This window comes from Spea bombifrons, chromosome 2, assembly GCF_027358695.1.
Source record: "Spea bombifrons isolate aSpeBom1 chromosome 2, aSpeBom1.2.pri, whole genome shotgun sequence".
Taxonomy (NCBI): Eukaryota; Metazoa; Chordata; class Amphibia; order Anura; family Pelobatidae; genus Spea; species Spea bombifrons.
The window spans coordinates 117,072,571-117,098,075 of record NC_071088.1 but is presented as its reverse complement, the minus strand read 5'-3'; the positions used below and the strand labels follow the sequence as shown (position 1 = coordinate 117,098,075).

General features: G+C 40.5%; 1 protein-coding gene across 2 annotated transcripts in view; it reads right to left on the bottom strand.

Moving 5' to 3' along the window:
- Positions 1–5,489, bottom strand: part of PPP1R1A (protein phosphatase 1 regulatory inhibitor subunit 1A) — a 55,162-nt gene extending 49,673 nt beyond the window's left edge. For both annotated transcript variants that reach the window (XM_053455931.1, XM_053455932.1), the window contains exon 1: positions 5,322–5,489. In XM_053455931.1, the coding sequence (XP_053311906.1) occupies positions 5,322–5,402 (81 nt within the window). In that variant the 5' untranslated portion in view covers positions 5,403–5,489. The remainder of the gene's footprint in view (positions 1–5,321) is intronic.
- Positions 5,490–25,505: the final 20,016 nt, after the last annotated feature.

Below are 25,505 nucleotides of genomic sequence, written 5' to 3'. Positions count from 1 at the left end.
GATACCTTCCCTGCTCCAACACCACACTGAGCTGACGCTTTATGGTAATCCTAATAAGGCCCGGCTTGTACAATGAAGCCCTTTCCTCCATTGACCTTAATTAGTTAGAGTGTGAATGATGAAGACTAAGCTATTCCAGTGTTTATTACAAGAAAGTATGATAAGTAAGGATGTTTTATCTAATAGTCCGGGTACTTACCAGAGCTAGATTGCATAAGATGGCTAATATGCAGCTGCCTGAAAGAATCATGTGAAAACTAGAAATGACTTATTTTTATCTGGTACCAGATATAATTTTTTGTGGTACCTCCTCGATACTCCTCGGTGCAGCTGCATAGATCAAACGTGCTATAATTTAAGTTGCTCTGCTGTCCTATTTGCATAGCAGGTGGCATTTTTACTTATTTGCTGTTGTCATGTCAATATGAGTGTGTTGTGATGTAATATGTTGGGAGCTAGCAGACCTTTTATCTGCTACTTGATTTAACATTAGCAAAAGGGAACCATACATATTTCCTAGCAAGATGGATCTGTCCTGCTTTTTTAAAAGGAAATATAATATATACATTTATATATTTTGCATTTAAAATGTGTGCATGCACCGCATGTACCATAGTAGAATTTTTTTTTTGCCTTGACAGGCCTTCAAGCTCCGAAGAGCTAACCTTGTTTCTTCCTGAAGACCATTACTTCATTTTCAGTGAGTTCACTTATGAAATCAATGTTGAAGATGTTAGAGCCCAACTGGATGTAGTTTAAATTCCAACATTGCTCATGGAGGACATTTACTGGGGTCTGTGATGGACCACTTAATGATGTTGCCACCGAAACTGGTGTCTTTGTACTGACACTTTGCCTATACCTGTGAATCATCCACCTCAGGATGGGTCTCAAAACAGAAGACTATAACCCCAACCAGCCAACTCAGGGCTAACTTCAATTAAGCCGGAACTTCCATGTTTACTCTTGCTGCTTAATAAAATCAAGTATAATTATATTCCAACTTTTTTCTTTATTAGGTAATAAAGGAGGACAGGGGCAGTCTGTGACCAACACTATCTAATCAACTTCATGTCCCTAAGTTCTCTTCCTTCTCCATTCCCAACCATTTCAACCCCTGTCAAACCTAATCAACAACAATCAGCAACTTAACAATAGGACAGAAAGAACATATTGGGGGGGGGGGATTCCACTGCGCAGTATCCATTGTGCGCTCATACTCCAACTCCAGCACTGACTCACACTAGAGTTTCAGGATGTCTAACAAGATTCCCCTCATGCATGCACAGAAAGAGCTCCCTTTGAGCTATTTGCAAAGTACTTCTAAATGCATTCTTTCTTTGAGATATTAGACTGTCTTTTTAAAAGTCACAATTATGTGTATAGAAACCGAGGAAATGGATTCATAAATTGCATTGTCTAGAATTTCTGGATTGTGAAATAGCAAATGAAATTCACAATCGTATAACAAATATATGTAACAAAAGGATGGCAAAACGGGTAGCGGATGGGAAAGCTATTTTCCGGTTTGTCACAATGTCAAAAATTTTGTTTTAAGCAAAACTCTGTACAATTTAAGTTAATTGTATTTCTTTAAATCCTTTCCTTAGAAAAACCTGGCCGTTTCATGCGCTTGTCAGGCTACAGAGAAAGCTGAACAAAAATATAGATCATGTTTTATAGCAATTCCTATATTCAATACGGAATAATGGATTAAATGGAGTCTAGTCACTGTATGTGGAGAAAAGCAGCATTCAGGAAAACCTTTATAGCTTTAAATTAGCAAACGCAAGGTTTTTCTTCTGTCAGCTGTGTTTAATATTAAATTAATTAGATGGCCAAGATTTTTAGTGCAATCTTAAGGTTTGAGAAGAGACAGGAGTAATCTGTGACATCTGAAATAACCTGCAGATAACAAAATGTTTTTAGAAAAAATGCCTACGATAAGAGAATTAGATAAAGAGTTCTACAAGCATTTAAAAAGGACAATTCTCCTGCATCTGATTTGTAAAAAAGGCAAAATTAAACATATTCTTATGTTCTTAAGGAAGCACACCATCCCTGTTTTCATGTAAGATTAGTATTCTGCATTCATTACATTAGATCAGAATATTCTGCATTCATTCCAATACATTTTACTGAATGCAAATCAGCGTATGCATTATTTAGTTACTTTAGTAGACTTTTGTCTCATCTCCCCTCCCCTGGTGTCTTTCCTGAAAGCAGGAAGTGTACTTAAGTACATGCTCTTTAGCACTACCGCTAAAGTCAACCGGAGCAGCGACAGCCAATCACATCCAGGCTAGCTAAACATTGATGTTCAACTAGCATATATGCAATTGGTTGCCACAACTCCCTTTGATCTTGTTGTATTACACAGCATGTGCTTCTTGGTTTCTTGGTTACACTTCCTAGTTACAGTATATTCAGCCAGTGGAGAAGGGAAAATGATACAGATGTCTCAATGTCCAACGGTAATAATAATTAATGAATGTATTCGACTGATTCACCTCTGGTATGGGCTGAATAGAAAATCCTTGGGGACAGTTCACAGTTGAATCACACATGCCACAAACCTCGATCAGGTCTTTGGATTAGTAAGGGTAAAGTGGACCCTTCATCAGAATAAGTTGAATTTACACATTCCAGGTACGCTGTGCGTATTTCCCCAGAAAGCTTGTTTCTCCTACTTTTAATTTAATGTTATATGCAAGCTTAAGCATTCTTCAACATCACAAAGGGGAATATATTGTATCCGTACTTTTTAGAATCTAAAGGTAAACTTGGTATAGTACATGCTATAGCAGGACACGTTTTTTCATTCATGACTTTCTACCTATACGTTTGCTAGCATAGAATCTAGCTTAATGTATAGATGAAATGATATACTCTATTAAGTGACCCCTTGTCACTTTTTTGGAATAAGTGCAGTCTTAAGCCTTTCTTTTGGACATTTCAGGCATATGTTAACGAAAAGATACCAAACTTAACTTCTCGCTCACAACGAATTTGCAAAATGACATATAAAAAATAGCTCGCTGTTGCAAATATTTATTATATGTTAGTAAGAAAAATCCTAAACTATGGCAGGGGTTGTACTGACCTACAATTTTTTAAATATTTGTAAAGTCTCAAGGTATTCCTTGAGACACCCATGCTGGAGGACATACATATGATGTCATGTAATAAAACCTACATATCTATAAAACATGCCACAATTACACCTGCTGTCTTTCTTCAACACCGTGGGAAAGATTTAGTAAATTAAAGTGGAAATGTTGAACACACTGATAGACCCTTCCATGCCATTTTGTTATATTTTTCTTTACCTTGCCCCAAAGCTGTGTATCTATGTATCGCTTTTTTATTTTTCTATTGCCCTCACCATTTGTTTTTGTTAACAGTGCACATGTGTCAACTGATTTCTTACACAAAATATTTTACTGAGACACAGTTTCTCATCACTGGAGAAAGCCAACAGTGGAGCCGGATCCCCAGGAGATTCTGCTTTTTTGGTAAGGGAGGTACTTTGTTCTTTTGGGATCCTGCCTCTCCTTGAAGACTCTAAGTGGTTCCCCTCTTTAAGGGGGACTAATATGATCGGACCCTCCTGCAGGCCTTTTGCCATGGAGGTATGGTAGGGGTCACATATTGCTTTAGGGAGTCCATCCCCAGCTTTGAGGATCCAGCGACCCACTGTGGCTCCTAGGGACATTTTTTCACTGCTTCACTTTATAACATATAACTGGACTTTCGGCGTAAAAAAATAATGGAAACATTTGCAATACATTTGCACCCATCCTACACATGCGACCAATAGCACGTCCCATGAATGTTGCCTTTCAAACCTTCCCCATTGCTATATACATACAAAAAAATTCAATCCGGCAACCACCAGAAAGCAACTCTGATTTTAATCAGAGTGACAAGCTGGTGACTTGTTTCAGGGACAGTTTGAAGAACACTACTGCCTTTCAACTGGTACAGGGTCTAAACCTCATTGTGTATGGCATATCAGCAATGTTTAACCCAGAACATGTCAAACAGGGACCATGCTGTGACTGACAACACAAACTCAAGTCATCTTGTACCTATTTATTTAGGGAATCACCACTGGTTATTGGTGCCTTCATAATACGAGCTGAGAGCCAAGAAGCTAGGATGCCACCAACAGAGAAGTAGCTGATCCCATCCCATTATTGTGAGCAGAGCCCCCTCTGCCTTCTGTATCAGCTCCTCTTAGTCTGTCAGTTCTAGTTTTATCATATTGTAAATTGTTAGCTGTATATGAATAAAACATAATAATAAATCTCTATCAGACTCTACTGACCTACTCAGTGTTGTGGTGTGGGGACCACTCTCTGAAGTGTTGCCCTTTTAAATGAAAGTCTACCTGGCTCAGCTCCCTAGCCGAGTAAACGTGAATCCGAAAGCGTGTATGTAGCTTTAATGTTCTATTTATTTTTAATGTAAGATATTACTAAGGGTACTCCGTCATATGACTTTCTCCTAGCATAACCATAACCGAAGCATCTACAATGACAAGTGTCATAAATACAACCACTTTAACCTCCATTCCCCCAAAAATATATAAAATTAACTGTTACATTACTGGCTATACACGGTATATATCCTTACAGATTGACTTAAGGACACAAATACATGCACATTTTACAATGTTTCTTATGAAACAGGTAACTAGAATCTTAAAATATTATTGACTAAACCCACAAAGACATATAAACTAAAAAAACATCATCCACCCATTACTGTTACGGTTTGGAGTCACATAGACCTTATTTCATGTGTGAGCACCCTGGGAGATGCCAGCAGCCCCCAGCTGCACCCCCTTCCCCCCCAGCAGTATTTAATTACAGTTTGGAGCTCTCACATTGTGACCTTTACTGTGCAGTCTTCACTCCTCTGCCATCTCCCTCCTTGTCTCTCAGTGACCTTTCCTTATTTACTAGTTCTTCACTTGCTGTTTTCTATATATACCCCAATGCATCTGCCACTCGCTCTTATATCCCTCTTTCATCCTCTTTCAAACACAATTCTATTATCTGATTGAATCCTCTGCCTTGGCTATCTGTCCCCCCCCCATGCAATCGCCACTTTAAAGGGATAGGACACTTCTCACCCCAGGTGCTGCTGATCACACCTTTCAGCTGGCCGAGTGTGATGGGAGCACAAGGAGTGACAGGCTGTGACTTTCTTTGCTACCTATGGGTATATGGCAGTGAGTTGACCCCCCCCACACACCCCATTTATCCTTTATCCACCCAGTAGATCCCAGTTCAGGGACCTGTGCCCAGCCTCACCTGCTCTGCTGCCTCTGGGTCCAGGTGAGGTTCAAGCAGCGGGACAGTGAACTGGATCTTCCTGGGACTGTTGGGTTCCATCTCCTGTACTGTATGATCTCTGCAGGGATCTGCTGCTCAGCCTCTCGCTTTCTGAGGTTGGTGGATTCTGCCAGCCCCCTGTCTCCTCCTGTCTTCGATGCACACAGAGCAGAGAGGAGGATCGGCTAAGTGGATCCAGCCTGGACCCCCCTCCCTACTCAGCCCTCCCCTCCTTCCACACCAAAGTGTGCTTGGCTGTGCACATTGTGTCAAATCCCAATTATTCCTATCAATAAGCATGCATAATTGCAATAGCATAAAATATATTTACATGGATACACAATGATATGTAAAAACACTAATTTGTGTGTGAGCCCCTGTCCTATGCTATTCCAGTATTACATATATATATATATATATATATATAGATATATATATATATATCTATATATATATATATATATATATGTATATATATATATACAAACACACACATATATATATGTTTATTTAAAAAGGACAATAAAAAGGTATTATTTTGTATTGCAATATATATATATATATATATAATGCATTGCTATAAAAAATAAATATATATAATATAACTGGGCATTTTTATTAAATAGTACACATATTATATATAAGTATATATTACAATGGTAATTATAGATTAGCCAACCTTAAAAGCCTAGTGAATTTACAGTATTTATAATTTAAAATCCAGGAGGATCGGGATTCATGTCTCATATTGGAGCTGGGTTGTAATACACAAAGGGGAATGACTGCTTATTTATTCATTCATTTATTTATTTAATAAATAATATATTGTACTTTTATTTAACACTTGTTACCTAGAGACCTCTGTACAGTGTGTGGCACTTTACATACACCCAGTTTCATAGGTTTTTAGCTTTTAGACAAAGTACTGTATATATCCCCTAGCCCTAAATATGGTGTACTTGGGAACTGGGAATAACATGAAAAACAGCCGTTTCCGATTAAAAAGCTGGGAAAAATCCCAAGGATACCAGGATCTCTTAAATACATTGCTCCATACATTATTGCTCTAAATACAGTTATGATCTGTCCACAGACAAAGGCGGCACTACCATTTAGCTGATCAATGGAGGAGACCCATACAAAAGCGACACAAATTCCTCATTCTGATATTTGTGATCATAATATTTGTGTTCATTGTTTTTTTTACTTATGTTAAAGATGGATCCTGATAAATCTGTCCCTAGCCACACATAGTAGATAATTGATTAGGTTTTCTATAGTCTAAGTAAAATAAATTCAACTAAAATGGCAACGTATTTTAATGGGTTCGATGAAAAAGCACTAAATTAATGGAAATCAATAAAATTTAATTATTTTATTCTAAAAAAAGAAGTGGCTGTCCCTTTAGGACAAGGTAGTCTCCATGTCCCTACACCGCATTTACTCTTGTGTAAATATCAGTTGTGTAGGAGATGTTGACCTTCCAGAGAACACGCGGGCATCCCTCAAAATTGGAGGAAAGTAGCTTTCATCTTAAACACATAGAAGGTTTCTTTACTGTTAGAAACTTGTGGAAAAGAAGTTGTTTTGACCAATTCAATCAATATATTCAAAAACCGTTTGGATGTTTTTCTAGGTTTGCAATTCATACAAGGTTATCAAGAGTAAAGGTAGATAGGGCAATGTTGATCCAGGGTGAGTCCTACTGCCTTGGAGTCAACAAGAAATATTTTTCTCATTGAGATGACATTACTGCCTAAGTGCGTTTTTTCAGCTCTTTTCTGGATCAACTAATATAGATTTGTGGAAAAGTTGAACTTGATAGAGTATATGTCTTTTTTCAACCCAATTAACTATATTACTGTAAGATGTGGATGCCACTTTGATTTTCTTCTCAGCTTTTCTTCTCTTTTTGTCATCTGATGGAACTTACAGAAAATACCTAGCAATTTGTTTTGGAATTTATGAAGACCTCCAAATAAATGGAAATATGCATAATTTTATTCCTTTATCCTCTAAAATTTCTTATAACATTACAGGAAGCATAGTCATTTATAACAAACACAACATTTATTTTTAAGTAAGTTGAGAAGAAAATGAAATGTATTATTCATGAAAATGCTGCAAAGTATTGTGGTATATTACCAGCTATCACATAAAATTAAAGGAAGAATACACCTGTAAACTTGCCTAAAGGTATCATTTTAATTGCAAAGCATGAAGCTACATCAGCAGAACCACGCAATTAAGATGCTCATATAATAGTTTGAATCAATTTACATTACCCTAAACAGCGCACCTGTTAAAAAGAGAAATTTGGGTTGTAAAAATGTAATCTGTAAAAAAATTGGCTTTATGAAATTATGTGTATATCTTATTACCATGTATTTATTTCACTACCAAAGGACAACATCTCCGTTGCCTCTAACACCCCAAAAGAGGTGCTTGGTTGTACCAAAGCAACAGTTTCTGCTTTTGCTAAAATTATGAATTAGGCAACATTTTATAAGGTTAAAAAGTAATGACTTCTGGGAAAGGTTTGATCATTCTCGTCTAGTACAAGGAATGATGGAGCTTGGTTCCATGGACCTGACTAGTTGTAGTCAGAAAGTACAGAATGTTTTTTCTGTACACAGTATGTACATAGCAATTCAATGCCCCGGACCAAAAGTACCGTATTTGCTCGATTATAAGACGACCCTGATTATAAGACGACCCCCCAAAATCTGAATATTAACTTAGGAAAAAAAGAAAAAGCCTGAATATAAGACGACCCTAAAGGAAAAAAGTTTTACCAGTAAATGTTAATTCATGTAAACTATTTTTTTTAATAAAAGCTATGATTGAGAAAAATATTTTTTTTTTGTTTTTATTTCTTGTATTTTCCAAAGTGTCCCCCAGTTACGCACATCTGCCCCCAGGCTTGCCACACCAATATGGCACTGTGGCCCATGATATGCCTTTTAACCCTCTATATGCCACTGTGCCCCATGGTATGCCTTTTGACCCCCTATGTGCCACTCTGCCTCCAGAAATGCCTTATACCCCTATATGCCACTCTGGCATTTAGGGGGTTAAAATGCATATTATGGGGCAGAGTGGCATATAGGGAGGTATAAGGCATTCCAGGAGGCAGAGTGGCATTAAGGGAGTTAAAAGGCATTGTATAGAGCACTCTGCCTCCAGAAATGCCTTATACCCCTATATGCCACTCTGGCATTTAGAGGGTTAAAAGGCATATTATGGGGCAGAGTGGCATATAGGGAGGTATAAGGCATTTCAGGAGGCAGAGTGCACTATTAAATGCCCCCTTAACGCCACTCTGCCTCCTGAAATGCCTTATACCTCCCTATATGCCACTCTGCCCCATAATATGCCTTTTAACCCCCTAAGTGCCAGAGTGGCATATAGGGGTGTAAGGCATTCCAGAAATGCCCTACACACACACACACACACACACACACACTTACTTACTTACCGGTGCTTCCAATTTCCTGCTGTATTGCCGGGGCAGCGGGTTGACGTCTCATTCCGCGGCAGCCGGAAGGAGGTGGAGTTGGCAGCGGGGGTTTGTATGCGTCCGTCGCAAATACCTTCCCCGGCTGTCAGAGATCAGGAACTCTGGAACTCTGATCTCTGACAGTCGGGGAAGGTATTTGCGACGGACGCATACAAACCCCCGCTGCCAACTTCACCTCCGGAAGCACCGGTAAGTGTGTGGGGAGGGGGGGGGGCGACGACAGGAGGATCCAGGTCCCCTGCAGCGGTGCGGGGGATCTGGATCTTAGTCTCCTAATCAGACCTCTATTTGAGGTCTGATTAGAAGACGACCCCGATTATAAGACGAGGGGTATTTTTCAGAGCATTTGCTCTGAAAAAAACCTCGTCTTATAATCGAGCAAATACGGTAAGTAGTAAGCAACTGTATCATGTAATTACACCATAACATGCGCCGTTAGAATGGCCAAACCACTTAACTACCAATTAGATCAACGGAAGAATACAAAATGACGTTGGAGTTCGCCATTGCAACAGGAAATGCTGATTACAGCCATCTGACAGTAGGTATACGAGGAGACCGTTGCACAGTAAATTACACATAATTACACATAATATATCTTTGCATGTATTACAAATACTGCAGCCATAAACGTTAACAAAGAACACATTTTTATTTCAACAGAGTGATTGTCGACTGACAGCTTTTCGTTAAATGAGGGTGATCTGTATGTGCAAATGGGTAGTGGTGGACCTGAAAGTAAGGTTTGAGCGAGCACAATAATGCGTAAGTTGTGCATCTGTGTAAGTGGTGCGTAGGTGTGTATATATGTAATAAGAGATTTGGAAAAAGCATCAAAGCTAAAGCCAGATATATATTTATTTCACAACTGGCGTTAATTCCACTTAACACCAGGATATGACATATGTCATATCCCAGTGCTCTTCTCAGAAAGGTACTGCATGCTGGCTTAAATTACCTTAATTCCACATTTGCGCATTAAGAAAAACCCCCATGGTCATATGAAAGTGTTATGAGCTCAGGTTACCTTGGGCACATGGACACGTTACTGTTTCTCCCCAACAGGCTACAAGTGACATGGTGTCAGAAACAAATCACAAAACCGTATCATTGTTCCATGCTTCCTGATCCAAGGGATTGATGTTTTTGGAATGACATGTGTAACAAGTTTTTCATTCAACAAGATGCCCAGTACCTTCTGGCCACTACACAACAGACATAAGCAAGAAATCAGAGCATACCCAGTAAATACCATTCAAAACCTCTGTCTAAGGCATAAATATTGGGGATTCCATCCTACTATATGGCCATATATTGCTTAGCCGGACACTATGCCAAAGTACCTCAACTTCTGCTAGTCTAATTTTTCATGGATATATCGCTTACCAAAAAGCTGAGTTAATGGGACTGCACTGCATTTTAACCTCTCAAGCAATGTAAAGCCTTCCGTGGAGACCATTAATGAGGCACCTGTCTGGCAAGAGGGTCTGCTGAACCCTAAGGCTTGGTCAGAACCTGCAAACATGCACTACAAAAAAAAATATACAGAAAGGGGAGCGCACAACCTAAAAAGCATAAAAGGCATACACATTCTGATTCCTGGGCTGCTGCTAGAACAACAATGACCAATATGTACACAAAACAAAGCATACCCAACAAATACCATTTAAAAAACATCTATCTAAGCCATAAATATTGGGCATTCCATCACACTGTATGGCCATATATTGTTTAGTGCCCCAATTTTAGTGAGTCCTATCTAATTTTACATAGACAAAGCATACATACATTACAAAGCAATTGCCATTTTATATTTTAGTTTATCTTATTTGGGTGCATTTAAAGTTTTTACTTAAAGACAATGGGTTAGAATCTCCTCTGTGAGGGGATCTGGCCTTGAGTAGGAAGATTAGTAGAGTTAGATTAGTGTTAGATTAGTAGAGATATTGGTGAATCTTCAAAGCACTAAGATTTTAGCAAATATTGATTTTTGATTAGTGTTCATGTTACGCAAGTGTACAAAATACCGGTATAACCTAACAGATGGTAGTCCTAAAATGTGAGCATTAGGTATATATATAACTTAATATAATGATCTAGATGACCTGTAATACAAGATGTTTTGAGTTAAAACCCAACAAGATAATTAGACACCAGACAAGCCAGAAGGCTTGTTTTTCCCTCAGAAATATCATGGTGCTGCCACAACCACAAGGGATTCTGGGTAGGCACATGCAAATAAGGCTAACGATTATCACCTTTGCCTCTATATCCACTTTATACATGGATCCCTTGAAAGTAATTGCCCGCTATACAAGACAGCCTTTAGACAAAACTCGGGTGAGGTGCAATAGCCAGCTCACCAGTCACGGACAGCTGTTTCGTCCTTAATGGGACTCGTCAGCATGAGGTTGGGATACTGGCTTAACAGTTGAGGCTTGGGGTAGCCAAGTAATACATATATATTATATATATATCCCCAAAAAGTGTACCATGTCAAAACAAAACACCATTGAAGGCTTCTTATCTCTTTGGGCTAAATACTTTTTTCTCCATTGTGATTCAAAAACAAGATATTTTGTCATTCACCTTTATAATCCACCTTCAGGCAATCCCACGGTTGTTATCCTCACTAGTTAAACCAGTTAGTTCAATCATCCATGAGTTCTTACAAAGAGACAGATACATTGGTTCTCTAGATTGCTGCAAATCTGACAAGTCTGTTGGAATTAACCTGTTTACTAACTTCCACTTGTCTTTTATGCCTGAGTCCACACTGCCAGTCCTGACCTCAGCTGGTTTTACAGATTACAGACCAGAGCCACCTGTCCTTGGCCTGTTTTACAGTCACAAGCCAGAGCTAGCAATGATTCTTGGTTTGTTTTCTTGCCTTTCTAGTGTGGGGTTCTGGTGTGTTATCAGAAATCCACTGGGGTCATGAACCTAAGGGACCACCCCCTGGTGTTGTCAATGAGTCTTTCCCCAGAAATGACTTTGGGCATAGAGAGTATATTTTAAGTTACATTGTGTATAAGGATATGGGCCTTGTATATAAATGGTTGCAGGGTACTATCTTGTCAAGCAGCAACATGCAGTATATCACTGAAATCTTATGCTCAAGTCTGGTTGCTTACAAATGGATTTGAATATTATGAGGTCTCTATGTAAATTGTTTTTAAGAGGAATAGTGTTGTAGAAGCTCCCAATTTGTATATACTGTATATTAAGTGCTGAAGAGAGCTAGGGTAGCTGTTCCCCAGAATTTAACGAGTCTTGACCTAACACATGTGGACGCATATACCCTGGCCTGTGAATGTTTAACTCCTCATCCTGACATGTTATGTAGAAAGAGTGGTTGCTACATAATATGGGTCATGAAGGGTGGTAATGTGGATAGCTGCTGTACAAAAGTGGTATGATGGTGCACCAATAGTTTACTACGTGAGGGTGGCAGCCCCATCAGTGTGGCAGGGAGACCTCAACCAAACTCCCCTATATCTCATGTCCAATCTACAGGAAGTAAGATGCCTAATAATACCTTAGGGTTCAAGAAGGCAAGACCACATTGCCTTTCAGAAGTGTGACATGTTGGAAGCATTGCTCGAACTCCAAGTGCACAGTGGCTGCCAGAAGGGGCTTAATAATGCTTGGAGGTAGAATATGGATAATTTGGAAGAGCCAAAGTAGGGGCAGTAAGATATTCATTTTGAACACATTAATACAACCCATCCATGAGAGGTGGACCTGATCTGGGACAGAGCTGAAGCTTAGGGGGGGGGGGGGTATTCTTTACAAATAAGTGGAATGGGTCCTTGGAGAGCCACACACTAAGCTACTTAAGCTGATCCTCTATCCATTTAAATGGGAGTCTGGCCGCTAGAGCAGACACCTAGGCTATAGAAACAATTTTTCATTTACTATAATTTTTACATAAAGGGCTATAACATTCACGCCAACAGGTTTTGTAACCTGATACATGGTAGGCAAACAAAAAACAACATATCATCAGTGTTATTTGTCATTTTATACTTTTAGTCACTGGGTTAATCACTGAGGTAAGTGGTAGATGTGTTGGGCTTATGTCAGTAGGCACCAGGTGGATGAATATCTAAGCAGCGTCTCGCAGTAACACAGGGATCAGTGAAACAGTCTTTTTAACAATGGCTGCCCCTTTTAAGTGACGCTAGAAAAAGTGAGCACATTCAGGTCATAAACAAAGCAGACACAGAAGAAAATAAAAAGCTGACAAGTAAGATAAAAGCTGGCCCAGCATTCATCCCTGGGATGACACAAGTCTGAATAAATATTTAAAAGCTAAAAGTCAAGTGAAAATCAGTCAAACGCAAATAAAGTTTAACTCAATATACAAAATAAAGCTTCCCTTAATCTGTATTATTTATCAGCAGTCAATGTAGGTATATATATATATATCACAGGTGCCTTAAAATCAATGGGCGCACACTTTAGCAATAGCCATATTAGAAAAGGAGAGGTTTAACAGTTTTAGCTAACTTCTCAAAGTCTGTAGGTGCACCTTGGCAGCCACAACCTTCTGTAGGCCAAAGGTTGTTCTCCAAAGGCTTCGATTAGTTCACAATACACAGTAATTTCACCTCATTTTAATGCCCCTTGAATGCTGTTATCATGGTAGCTTTCTAGGCTTGCTACACCAACTAATCTTCCAGACACTTCATTTGTGAACATGTTTACAGAGCCATTTTCTAATGATCATTTAGCCCTTTTCAACTTATACTTGAATAAGCTGATACAACGTGCCATAGGAACACATGAGTGATTGGCGTGATAAAGGTCCTTTGTACACCTATGAAGACATTCTATTAATAATCACCGGTTTCCGGCTACAATAGTCATTTACAACACTATCTACACTGTATTTATGATCCATTTGATGTTATTTTAATGGTCAAAAAATGATTTCCTTTCAAAAAAACTTTTGAACGTTATAGTAAATTAAAGTACATTTAAGTAATTGCAAATGCATATGCAAAAAAGGAAAAACGTTCCTCAGGGAGACCAGTCTTAGGATGGTCTGTCATTTTGTGCCACTGATTGGGTGCTTGAAGTAGGGAGATGGTGAAAGGGAAAAATGCATATGGTGCATTATGCAATTGTAAGGGGGGCTACCCCAAAAATTTCAGAGGACCTCTCAGCTATCATTTAGTATGCGTATGTGTTATGTTTATATGTGACTGCAGAGCCTGTTCAAACATCAGGATCACTGGTTTAAATGCCGGCCGGTCAACTCAGCCCTTCATCCTTCCCAGGTCAATAAAACGAGTATCATTAATTGTAGCATCTGTTATTTATCTGCTGATTCTATTTCATTCTGCAATTTTGCACAAAAAAACGCTTTGAGTCCCACTGGGAGGAATGTGCTATATAAATAATAGTTGTTATGTTTTGTAAAGTGTGTATGAAGGCTTGAGTGTCCCTTTAAATTGAAAAAAATGGCTGACTTTTGCTCTAGAGTACTGTACTGCAAACCTTTTCATACAGCTGAGGTTAGTATGCATAGGTTTAAAGAAAGTACGTCATAGGGGAATTTTGACAGACAGCATGAAAAAGAAGAAAATTATAATGTTGACCTTTTTGGAATAGTGACATTTTACGGCACTTACCCTACTGAATTATAACATACCTCTATCAACAACTAGCATAAAAAAGCTTTTCACAATAATATTTCCCTAGTCGACTTGGTTGAGAGATACCCAAGTGTTTCTCAGTATGAAGGTATTACAAGTGACATTTACCTCAATGATCGGCAGGATTTGAAGTACAATATACATAGTACTTTTCATAGGCGCAGCAACCCGTCTTAAAATTAGACCGAAAAATTACATTGAAACTGGAAGCTGTTTAACGTGTAGCAATTGTATGGTTCATTGACATACAGGATCTCAGCAGACTGGATTAACCACCAGATGACATTTTACAGGACCTTCCACCATTGGAAAAGGCCAAAGAGAGATACTTAAAACAGGTATAGTCAAAGGCATGGTGATAGCAGTGATTTAACAATATTTATTATCTACATTTGGGACCTATTGGCAGGGGTTGGCTGGCATCAAGAGGGCCAGTTAAATCCTAGTTACCTCCCATGCGTGCATCAATGAGCCTTCACCGCTCATGACCCTGTCGCTGGTTCACCGCTTTTTCTACCTTGGACCACTGCAGACCAGGAACACCCCACAAGAGCTGCAGTTTTGGAGATGCTCTGACGTCTAATGCCCAGTCGTCTAGCCATCACAATTACATTTGCCCATTTTCCCTGTTTTTACCACATCAACTTTGAGGACAAAATGTTCACTTGCTGCCTAATATATTCAACTAACTGACATGATAACAAGATTATCAGTGTTATTCACTTCACCTGTCACTGGTCATAATGTTATAGCTGATTGGTGTATACCGTATATTACTAAATGTGTTTGCGTTGTTACCCATTATAGAGAACATTAAATGATGCAGTCAGGCAATTCAGATTTTTGGATTGCTTTAATATTGTAATGTTATTTTTCACATAATATGCAATGATACATACATTTTCTTAATACATTAAAACGCCAGTATCTCACACAAAACAATTATCACATCTATATAATTATAATAATAATTAACAATAATTATATAGCATTTTTATACAGTGTATTTTATGACTTTCAATTTAATGAAGTGGCTTCAGATTCCAGTCAGAACCAGATCTGTGTCTCAAGTATAACAAAATAGCATCCAGATGCTTGAGAAGTTGTTTTTAAGGACTAGTTATGCTATGATACCATTATCCCTAAAAAGTTTTTTAAAAGTTCGTAATCATATTCTACATATCTCTGAAAGGAGAGTTCATTATTAAGGGGTACATAGAATTGATTCATATAGTCAGTGCTGATTACCCAGTGAGCATGTGTTTAGAGGTGAAAAATCAAGTGTATTAATATTAAAAATGTTTTTATGCCCGGCCCAGCAAATTTTAGGACTGGCTCTGCCCAGCCTCTCAGATTTACCTGTTTCAAATAGGATGGACACTAGGAAATTTTAGGATCTAGTATCAGTTTAAGGCCCAGGGACCTACCCCACTCGTAGGGCCTCGCCCCACTACAATCTATCATGTTAATCCTTCCAGGTGCCCTCCATGGATAAAAGCCATCCTACTAGATATCCCTAGGTTTTTTTTTTAAAACAATGTCGCTTTCTCAATGAAGCGTCATAAGAATCATATTATGGGCCTCCTTTTTTTTCTTGACAAGCAAGTCTTCCGTTTTCTATGTCACTGTTACAATCCGTGCCTCCTTGTGGCTTTATTTTCTATTATTTGGTAATGTTGACTTTGGTATAACAGACAAGGATTCCTCTCATCTGGGGCCCGTTCATGATCCTTGTACTTCCTATGCTATGTCTCTTCTCCTTCTGCCTTAAATATCGACATGCTGGCTCTTGTTCTTACTTGGAACGAGAAGAAACATCCATGAATTGCCTCAAGGATCAAGCAGTCATATTCTTGAGCGTATACGTTGCTAAGCAACAAGGCAGGCAGTCTCCTGGGTCTCTCGGTATCCAAAAGGGAAGCAAAACACTCAGACTATGCGAAGCCAGGTACATGCAGACAAGACAAAACTGTGAGGTTACTGTCGGTAGTGAAAAAATGGAGAAAAAATATAGAACCATAATAATACTCACGGTTAGCCTTTTTTTTTTTACTAGGCTTTTGGTAAAATATTGTCTTTATGAAATTATTACCTACATTCAAAATACTACAGTACTATCATAAACAATATTACTGATATCAGTAAAAATGAGTATAATGCAGATCAATTTATTTTCTTTGAGATTGTAAGCTCATTTAAGCAAGGCACTACGCGATGCACTACTTGTCCCGTTTACCAATTGTACAGCGCTTCAGAATATGATGGTGCTATATAAAGCAACAAAAAAAGCACATAATTCTAAATAAAAACTCATATGCTTCAACAATAGTTGCATTTGGTGGAATATCTATTTTGATGTTGTACTGTCTCTTTAATTTATAGCTCCCAAATTGATATTATTTTTTGTTTTACACAAATTTTACTGGATTTAATATCAGTGAAAGAAAGACGGACTTTGGAAATGGAAAAAAAGAACAAGGATACATGTTTTTTGTTCAGCTATAAAATGTTTATTCTTGATCCTGGCTACTTGTGCTCCTATGTGCTTTGTTTTGAATCGCTTAGCTTCATCTTTCCATCTGGGCATCTTTTTTTTATCTGTATGGGCGCTCGGTTATGAGCACAAATACCTGCATGCATCTGCATAGTACCTTAAATGCCCTCTGTGCTGCTTTTTATGTATCATGATTTGCTTAGAATTGCCTGAAATCCAGGCAGTATGAGTATCTAGACATTTATTTCTAAGTTCTGTTAGTTAGATAGGTACCTTAGTACAGGATATGGATGCTTTTCCTTATACAGTGTCCCTTCTGTGTAGGATATTTGAATGTCTCCTCTTCCAAATTAAATTTCTTTTCTTTTGCTGCGCAGATTATTGTTGGCTGTGTCAGTATATAATCCGTTGCAAAGTCACAAAGTCGATGTTTAACTGTGTGATTGCCTTAAAAGCACGTGTTCTCTATAGCAGACTATAGCAGAAATGTCACCTCTGTCACCCAAGGGAGCATCACGTTATTTAAAGCATTGCGTGGACATATTATAAGTCGCTCAACTGCTTATATATTTTTGTCATTTACCTGTCTTTTGAGGCAAGAACATACACACATATATATATATATTGTGGTAAAGTGTATGGGAGAGTGGTCGATGGGATATATATCTCACCTGGTTACCTCAGCCAGGCATGGTAGCAAACCCAGGTGCTCTCAGGTGAGGCTTCCTAAGCTCGTTACTGGGGAGGAAGCCTTAAAAGAGAGGGCTGTTAGGTTTGCAGAGGGAGGGAGAAACTGAATGAAGGAGCAGCTACAGCCAGCGCTGCAGCCCACCAGGTATGAAGCTTTACCCCATACAAAACTGGTTACTTTGCTTTGCGTCAGACCTTAGGCTTCTAGAGAGGTATCCTGCTGTTTAGTTAGAGCCGGACAGGCTTATAGTTTGTTTTGTTTACAAGGTGCTCTGTGACTACAACATCTAAATAAACACGCTTTTACGTTGGAAACCTGTGTGAAACTGTCATTGCCGCCCCATGCGTGAGCTGTCCCCTACAATATATATACACCGATCAGCTATAACATTACGACTACCTGCCTAATATTGTATAGTTCCCCCCTTTTGCCTCCAAACAGCCCTGACCCATCGAGGCATGGACTCCACTAGACCTCTGAAGGTGTTCTGTGGTATCTGGCACCTAGATGTTAGCAGCAGATCCTTTAAGTCCTGCTAGATGGGACCCCCATGGATGCATTCTGGTGCCTTGTGTTCTCCAGGTAAGTGATACAGATGGTCATCCACGTGATGTAAAAGAAAAAATTCATCAGACCAGACCACCCTCTCCCATTGCTCCATAGTCCAGTTCTTATGCTCACGTGCCCATTGTAGGTACTTTCAGCAGTGGACAGGGATCAGCATGGGCACCTTGACCAGTCAGTGGCTACACAGCCCTATGCGCAACAAACCGTGATGCACTGTGTGTTCTGACACCTTTCTATTAGAACCAACATGAACTCTTTCAGCAATTTGAGCTACACTAGCTCGTCTGTTAGATTTGACCACACGGGCTATTCTTCGCCCCCATGTGCATCAACGAGCCTTGGACCCCCATGTCCCTGTCGCCAGTTCACCGCTTTTCCTTCCTTGGACCACTTTTGATAGGTACCGACCACTGCAGGCCGGGAACACCCTGCAAGAGCTGCAGTTTTGGAGATGAACTGACCCAGTTCACTGGCTGCCCTATATATCCCACCCACCTGTCAGTGGTCATAATGTTATGGCTGATCATATCTATATATATATACACACACACAAAGTATCCCCCTGGCTGACCTATTTATTCCATGAATTATTATATTTTTGTAAATGTTTTATGACGAACCCCTAAGCAGTTAAATTGAATTATATATGGATGTTTAAACACTGAATCGTTTAAATATTAACACAGCTGTGACAGTGTCCACGCTGCCGTCCCATTTTTAATCCCTTTAAATGCATTCCATAAAACTTCAGCACCAGATCTGATATGAGAGTAAGGAAATGAATATTCTCCTCAGGTATTGGGGTAAAGGTGGATTTCTGATAATTTAGCATTTCCCCCTTTATTCAGTATTTCAGTAAAACAGGATTTCTTTCATAACATAAATGGGCAGAGCTGTTTTCACACAGGGATATGGCCATCTCTATATATAGCTTTCCTGGAACTCAGGCTGAACAGGGAATATTGCAAAATGCACAAATCCACAAACAAAAGACGACACGCTATCTGAGGGCACACAATGAATTGTTTACACTCACACTGGTACAGTGACTCAAAACACAAATTAACTTGGAATGCATACAAAAAAAGGTCCATTCAGAGAAGCTGAGCCAAGAGAATTGCTTTTTTCCGAAGCCAAGAATATCACCATTCATGTCCAATAAACATGACGGCCCTGTGGTTTTTTTGTACATACTCGAATTGTTTGTGCTACTCTATATAATGAAGTGTTTCCTGTTGAACGGTAAACCATTTTAAAGGTCAAAACTATGTCTATCTCTAATGATTTGTGAGACAGTATTCAAAACATTGAACTAAATAATTATATATTATATATTTTAGTAAACTAATATATTGTATATATATATATTAAAAATAATAATATTTGTGACGGAGACCCACTGCAAACTTAATTGCTCAAGGTATATTCCCAAAAGCACTAGCTAAGACTTAGTGTAGAGGTAAAACAGAACTCAGTTTATTGAGGACAGCACAGATATTTATACAGCAAACATGATAGGATTAAAGGTATAACCTCATCAACCACCAGACAGCCGCCATACAGTTCTATGGCCAGCAATGCCCACTAACAAAGAGTCACTATTTTGGGGTGATCACAAGGGAGCGGCGTCAATCCCGGGGCACCATTGGTGAGCCCTGGGTCCGAAGATGTTATGATCCAAAATGCAACGGGATCCGACTTGGGACCCTGAGCGACAGCGTCGGAAACTTCCTTCAGGGAATAGTCCACGTGGCAGCCAGGCACATATATTGACACAAACTTTTAAACTTACATAAACTTACAGACTCACACTAAGACACATTCCCTTTAACATACACCCTAACTCTCTTGCCCTCCCACTCTATCAGTCTCCCTCTACCCCCACCTTTACCTTTTACCCCATTATCCTGGCCAGATCCTTCTTTCTAGTGGCTCAGACACACTAGAAAGCCTCACTTTATGTGACCACACCATGTTCCTGCATCCATGAATGGGCTGCTTCTTTTAAAGAATTACGAGCTAGACCCAAATTGCCCCTTGGCCAGGCCACCCCTGAATTAACCCTTTAAGAGCTCATCATAGCAATTTTTCATATTTAGTTGTTGGGTCTTCATGAAAACTTTAATAGAGAAAATTGAATATATGTTACAATGGTTAAATCCAGTGCTCAAAACCATAACATCCTGTTTTATGTTATTCAATTTTATATTTCCCAGCTATAAACCTGGCCAATCAAAGGCTAAGCAAATGGACAGCTCAGTCTTTTCCCATAAACAATCAACTGAAAGGCATACATTAAGTCACCATTTTAATGTCCCTGGCAAGTTTACCCAAACAAACTAAATGATGTCATAATACTGAGAAGGAAAATGTAGCCCTAAAATAGCTTACTACAAAATAATCTATTGTAGAGTGACACAGTTAGTTTATCTAGTCTGCCCACTTTAACCAATGTGGAGACTCAAGCCGTAGTCCTCGGCCTTTATAAGTCTATCCCATGCATGCTTAAATTCCCTTAGTAGAGACCAATACATCATTCTTGACCCTAATGATAAGCTATCATAATTAGCATCTATCAACCTTATATGCTATCGCTACATGCTATATCACATAGACAAATGCAAACTGCTGGGATGGCAATTTGTCTTAGGTAAATTAGGCTGCTTATATGTATCTACAGGGATAAAGTGTTGAGTCCACTGGATTTGCTATGTTATGACCATGTGACAAATACAAAATATTTAATTATTAAACAATTTGTTCCTTGTAGAGTAACTTTATAATAATTTACTGCACAAACTGGTTGTAACATGCATGAGTTTTTTTTCTACAGACGTAGCCACCATATTGTGATTGAGAGGCCATACACATACTCCTTGTTTCTGAGCTCTGGAGAATGTTTAGATTCCATGCTGTTCTGTTGGTACAACAATCAGTTTGGTACCGCTTTGCTCCTACATTTGGCCTAAATGGCCCTAGCATTTATTATTACTAGGTGTTGTGTTCTGCTCGATATTTGATACAAGGCTTCACCTACTAGCCTCCTGCAGATGGTGCCTAAGAGAACAGATTAAGACTTCTGCAGACAGCTGTCTTCAGAGACTCAATAAGTCCAACTGCCCTGTTCTAGGTCTTTTGAGCTCTATTGGCCCTGGACAAAGACTTCAACTTCACCTAGCATCCCCTACATCTATTGTGAAAGGTAGATAAAGTCCTTGCATTACATTCAACACTAGTTATTAAGATGCTCCAAAATGTTAGGTTTTTAGAATGTCCTCACTTTCGGCATTCATAACAGTATCCCTCAAACCTGTAGCATTGTGTTCATATTATGTCAGACACCAGCAAGTGTCTGTATTAGCAGGGTAGAAGGAGCCCAGAATGCAGGACTACAGGTGGTAACTGAAAATAGTCCGGAGTAGTAGAGATAGGGCACAGTAGAAAAATCAGGTAGAGGCGGTACTCCAAATAGCGTAGGCAGGTAACAGGCCAGGGTCAGGTCCAGGCGGCTAAGTAGCGTAAACAGGTCACAGGCAAGGGTCAGGTCCAGGCGGCAAAGTAGCGTAAACAGGTCACAGGCAAGGGTCAGGTCCAGGCGGCAAAGTAGCGTAAACAGGTCACAGGCAAGGGTCAGGTCCAGGCGGCAAAGTAGCGTAAACAGGTCACAGGCAAGGGTCAGGTCAAATTAGTACACAAACAGGTTAAGGAGCACAGTACTGGGGACGCTGTGTAGGGCACAGAGCGTCTCAGAATATCTGAGCGCCGACATAAGGGAGCTTGAGGGTTTTATGGAGATCCTAGACGTGGCGTCTGACGTCACGTCTGGATCTCCGCCCTCTGTTCCGCCCCCTACCATCAATCTCCTGCGAGACAGCACCAGAGGTGCCGCCCCTCTAGGGGAAGCCTCTATCCCCACTCCTCCCCCTCCCTCCTGCACACTGTTAGCAGGAGGAGAGGAGTTTAGGGCGGCGTGCTGGAGCGCCGCCCCCTTTGTGGGGACCAGAGCCGCGTCACCGGCGTGTTCCCCAGCTCCCCGCGTGGACGCGGGGAGTGAAGAACAGACTGCCCGAGCCGGCGACAGGGACCGGGAGTCTGCCGCGGGCAGACGCTTTCTGCCACGGGAGGTAAGTCCCGGACCTTGAATGGCACGTACCGTACGCCGGGCGGTACGTGCCTTACAGAACCCCCCCCCTAGACGACCCCTCCGGGGGCGTTCAAGTTTGGGGCGGTCAGGGTGGTTACGGTGGAATGCACGGAGTTTAATAGGTGCATGAATATTACTAATGGGTTCCCAGGAACGATCCGTCACCCCATAACCCTTCCAATGTATGAAATATTCTAACCGGCCGTTCTTAATGCGGGAATCAAGAATGTGCTGAACCTCGTATTCGTTCTCTCCTGCAATCTCCACAGGAGGTGGAGGAGGAGGATCTGACGACGGTCTCCAGGGTTTCACAAGGGAAATGTGAAAAACAGGGTGGATACGATATTTGGTGGGTAACTGGAGACGGACTGCAGCGACACCAACCATCTCAATGACGGAAAACGGACCAATAAATCGAGGACCAAGTTTCTTCGAGGGACAGGATAGACGGAGATGTGTAGTGGAGAGCCATACTTTGTCTCCTTTTTGGTAACACGGGGTTGGAGAACGAAGGCGATCGGCATAGGTCTTGTAGGACTCTTGGGCTTTAAGGATGTTGGTTCGTATGGTATTAAAGGACTGGATGAGATGCTGAAGTCTCGTTGCAGCTTCAGGCACAGAATCAGATATAGGGACAGCTGGCAGGGAAGCAGGGTGATACCCAAAGTTGGCGAAAAAAGGGGAACAGCCAATAGTCCTTTGTGTTTGGTTATTATAGGCATATTCGGCTGTTGGCAATAATTGGATCCAGTCATCTTGAAGGTAAGTTATGTAGCAACGTAGGTATTGTTCGAGTATCTGATTAACCCGTTCAGTCTGCCCGTTGCTCTGAGGATGAAAAGAGGAGGAATAGTTGGGCTGTATCTGTAGTCCCTTGCAGAAGGCACGCCAGAAACAAGAGGTGAACTGTGTTCCACGGTCAGTGGTGATTGAGCGGGGTAAGCCATGAAAACGGAAGATCTCTTTGAGGAATAAAGTGGCTGTTTCAGAGGAATTGGGTAGACCTTTGGCTGGTAAGAAGTGGGCCATCTTGGTGAATCGATCCACCACTACCAAGATAGTTGTGTAACCATGTGAATTAGGTAAGTCTACAATAAAAACCATTGAAATATCAGTCCATGGTTGTTCAGGTACTGGTAGTGGTTGAAGAAATCCGGCAGGTCGTTGACGTGAGGTCTTAGAAGTAGCACACACTTGGCAAGCTGAAACGTAGGCGAGGATCTCTTTGCGCATAGCCGGCCACCAAAAGAGACGTTGGATTAACTCCATCGTTTTACGTAAACCTCCGTGTCCTGCAGCCAATGTAGAGTGGTGAAGACGGATTACCTCCTGTCGTACAGGAGGTGGAACGAAAATCTTGTCGCGGAAATACAGCAACCCCTCCTTACGAGTACAGAAACGAGGGGCAGTAAATCTCTTGGAGGTGCTATGGTGACGAAGTCTATCCCACATAGACGGGAAGGATGCTAGAAAATGACCCTTGTGTAAGATGGTCTCATCAATGTCAGGTGTACTCTCAAATCTTTCAGTCATTCGTGACAGGGCATCCGCTTTGCCATTCTTGGATCCGGGACGGTATGTAATGTTAAGATCAAATCGACTAAAAAACAAGGCCCAACGAGCCTGGCGAGGTTTTAGCCTTTTAGCTGTGCGGAGATACTCCAGGTTACGATGGTCAGTGTATACTAGTACAGGATGAGTAGCACCTTCCAAATGATGTCTCCATTCGTCAAGGGCAGATTTTAGGGCAAGTAATTCGCGGTCACCGACATCATAATTCCTCTCGGGAGGAGTCAGTCTCTTAGAAAAAAAAGCAACTGGGTGTACCATATTCTGAGGGCCATCTCTTTGACACAGTATAGCCCCTATCGCAGAGTCAGAAGCGTCTACTTCCAAAATATAAGGTTTGGAGGGATCAGGGAAAGCAAGGATAGGTGCTGAGGTAAAGAGGCGCTTGAGACGATCAAAGGCCACTTGAGCGGGAGGTGTCCAGACGAATCTACCCTCCTTCTTGGTCAAAAGTGTAAGAGGCTGTATTACTTTAGAGAAATCACGAATGAATCTTCGATAGAAATTAGCGAAACCTATAAAACGTTGGACCTCTCTCTTATTGGTAGGACAAGACCAGGAGGTGATGGCTTGAACCTTCTTGTTATCCATCTGAATCCCTTGGGGGGTTACAAGGTACCCGAGGAACTCCACTGTGTCAGTCTCAAATGCACATTTCTCCAATTTAGCAGCATAAAGATTATTTTCACGTAGACGGACAAGAACCTTGCGTACATGTTCTCGATGCTCTTTCAGGGTTACTGAATATATCAATATGTCATCCAAATAAATTACAACGAAGACATCCAAATAGTCCCGGAATACATTATTCAAGAAATGTTGAAAGGTTGCTGGGGCGTTGCATAAACCAAACGGCATCACGGTGTACTCAAAATGTCCGTACCGTGTCCGAAAGGCCGTCTTCCACTCGTCTCCTTTTCTTATCCGTACCAAATTGTATGCCCCACGTAGATCTAGCTTGGTATAAATATGGGCCGAGCTAAGACGATCTAAAAGTTCAGGTATCAAGGGCAGCGGATAACGGTTTTTAATTGTAATGTCATTAAGAGCACGATAGTCGATACAAGGACGCAGACCCCCATATTTCTTTCCCACGAAGAACATGCCTGCACCAGCCGGAGAAGTAGAAGGTCTTATAAACCCTTTATTGAGAGCATCATCAATATAGTCTTTTAAAATCTTGAGTTCAGGACCCGAGAGGGGATAAATACGTCCATACGGAATGGGAGCCCCAGGAAGCAAGTCAATAGGACAGTCATAACTGCGATGAGGCGGGAGCTTGTCTGCACCTTTCTTTTCAAAAACATCGGCAAAGGTATAGTAGCTGGAAGGGATACCCGGCGTTATTTTGTTGACAGGTTGTGACTCCAGAGAAAGCAACTGTCCATGTGGAGGAGTGCGTTGACATAAACAAGTAGTTCTGCAATGGATGGAGGAGAAGGAGAGTGTTCCCTTCTCCCAATTTATACAGGGGTTATGCCGTCTTAACCAAGGTAAACCGAGGATAACAGGAAA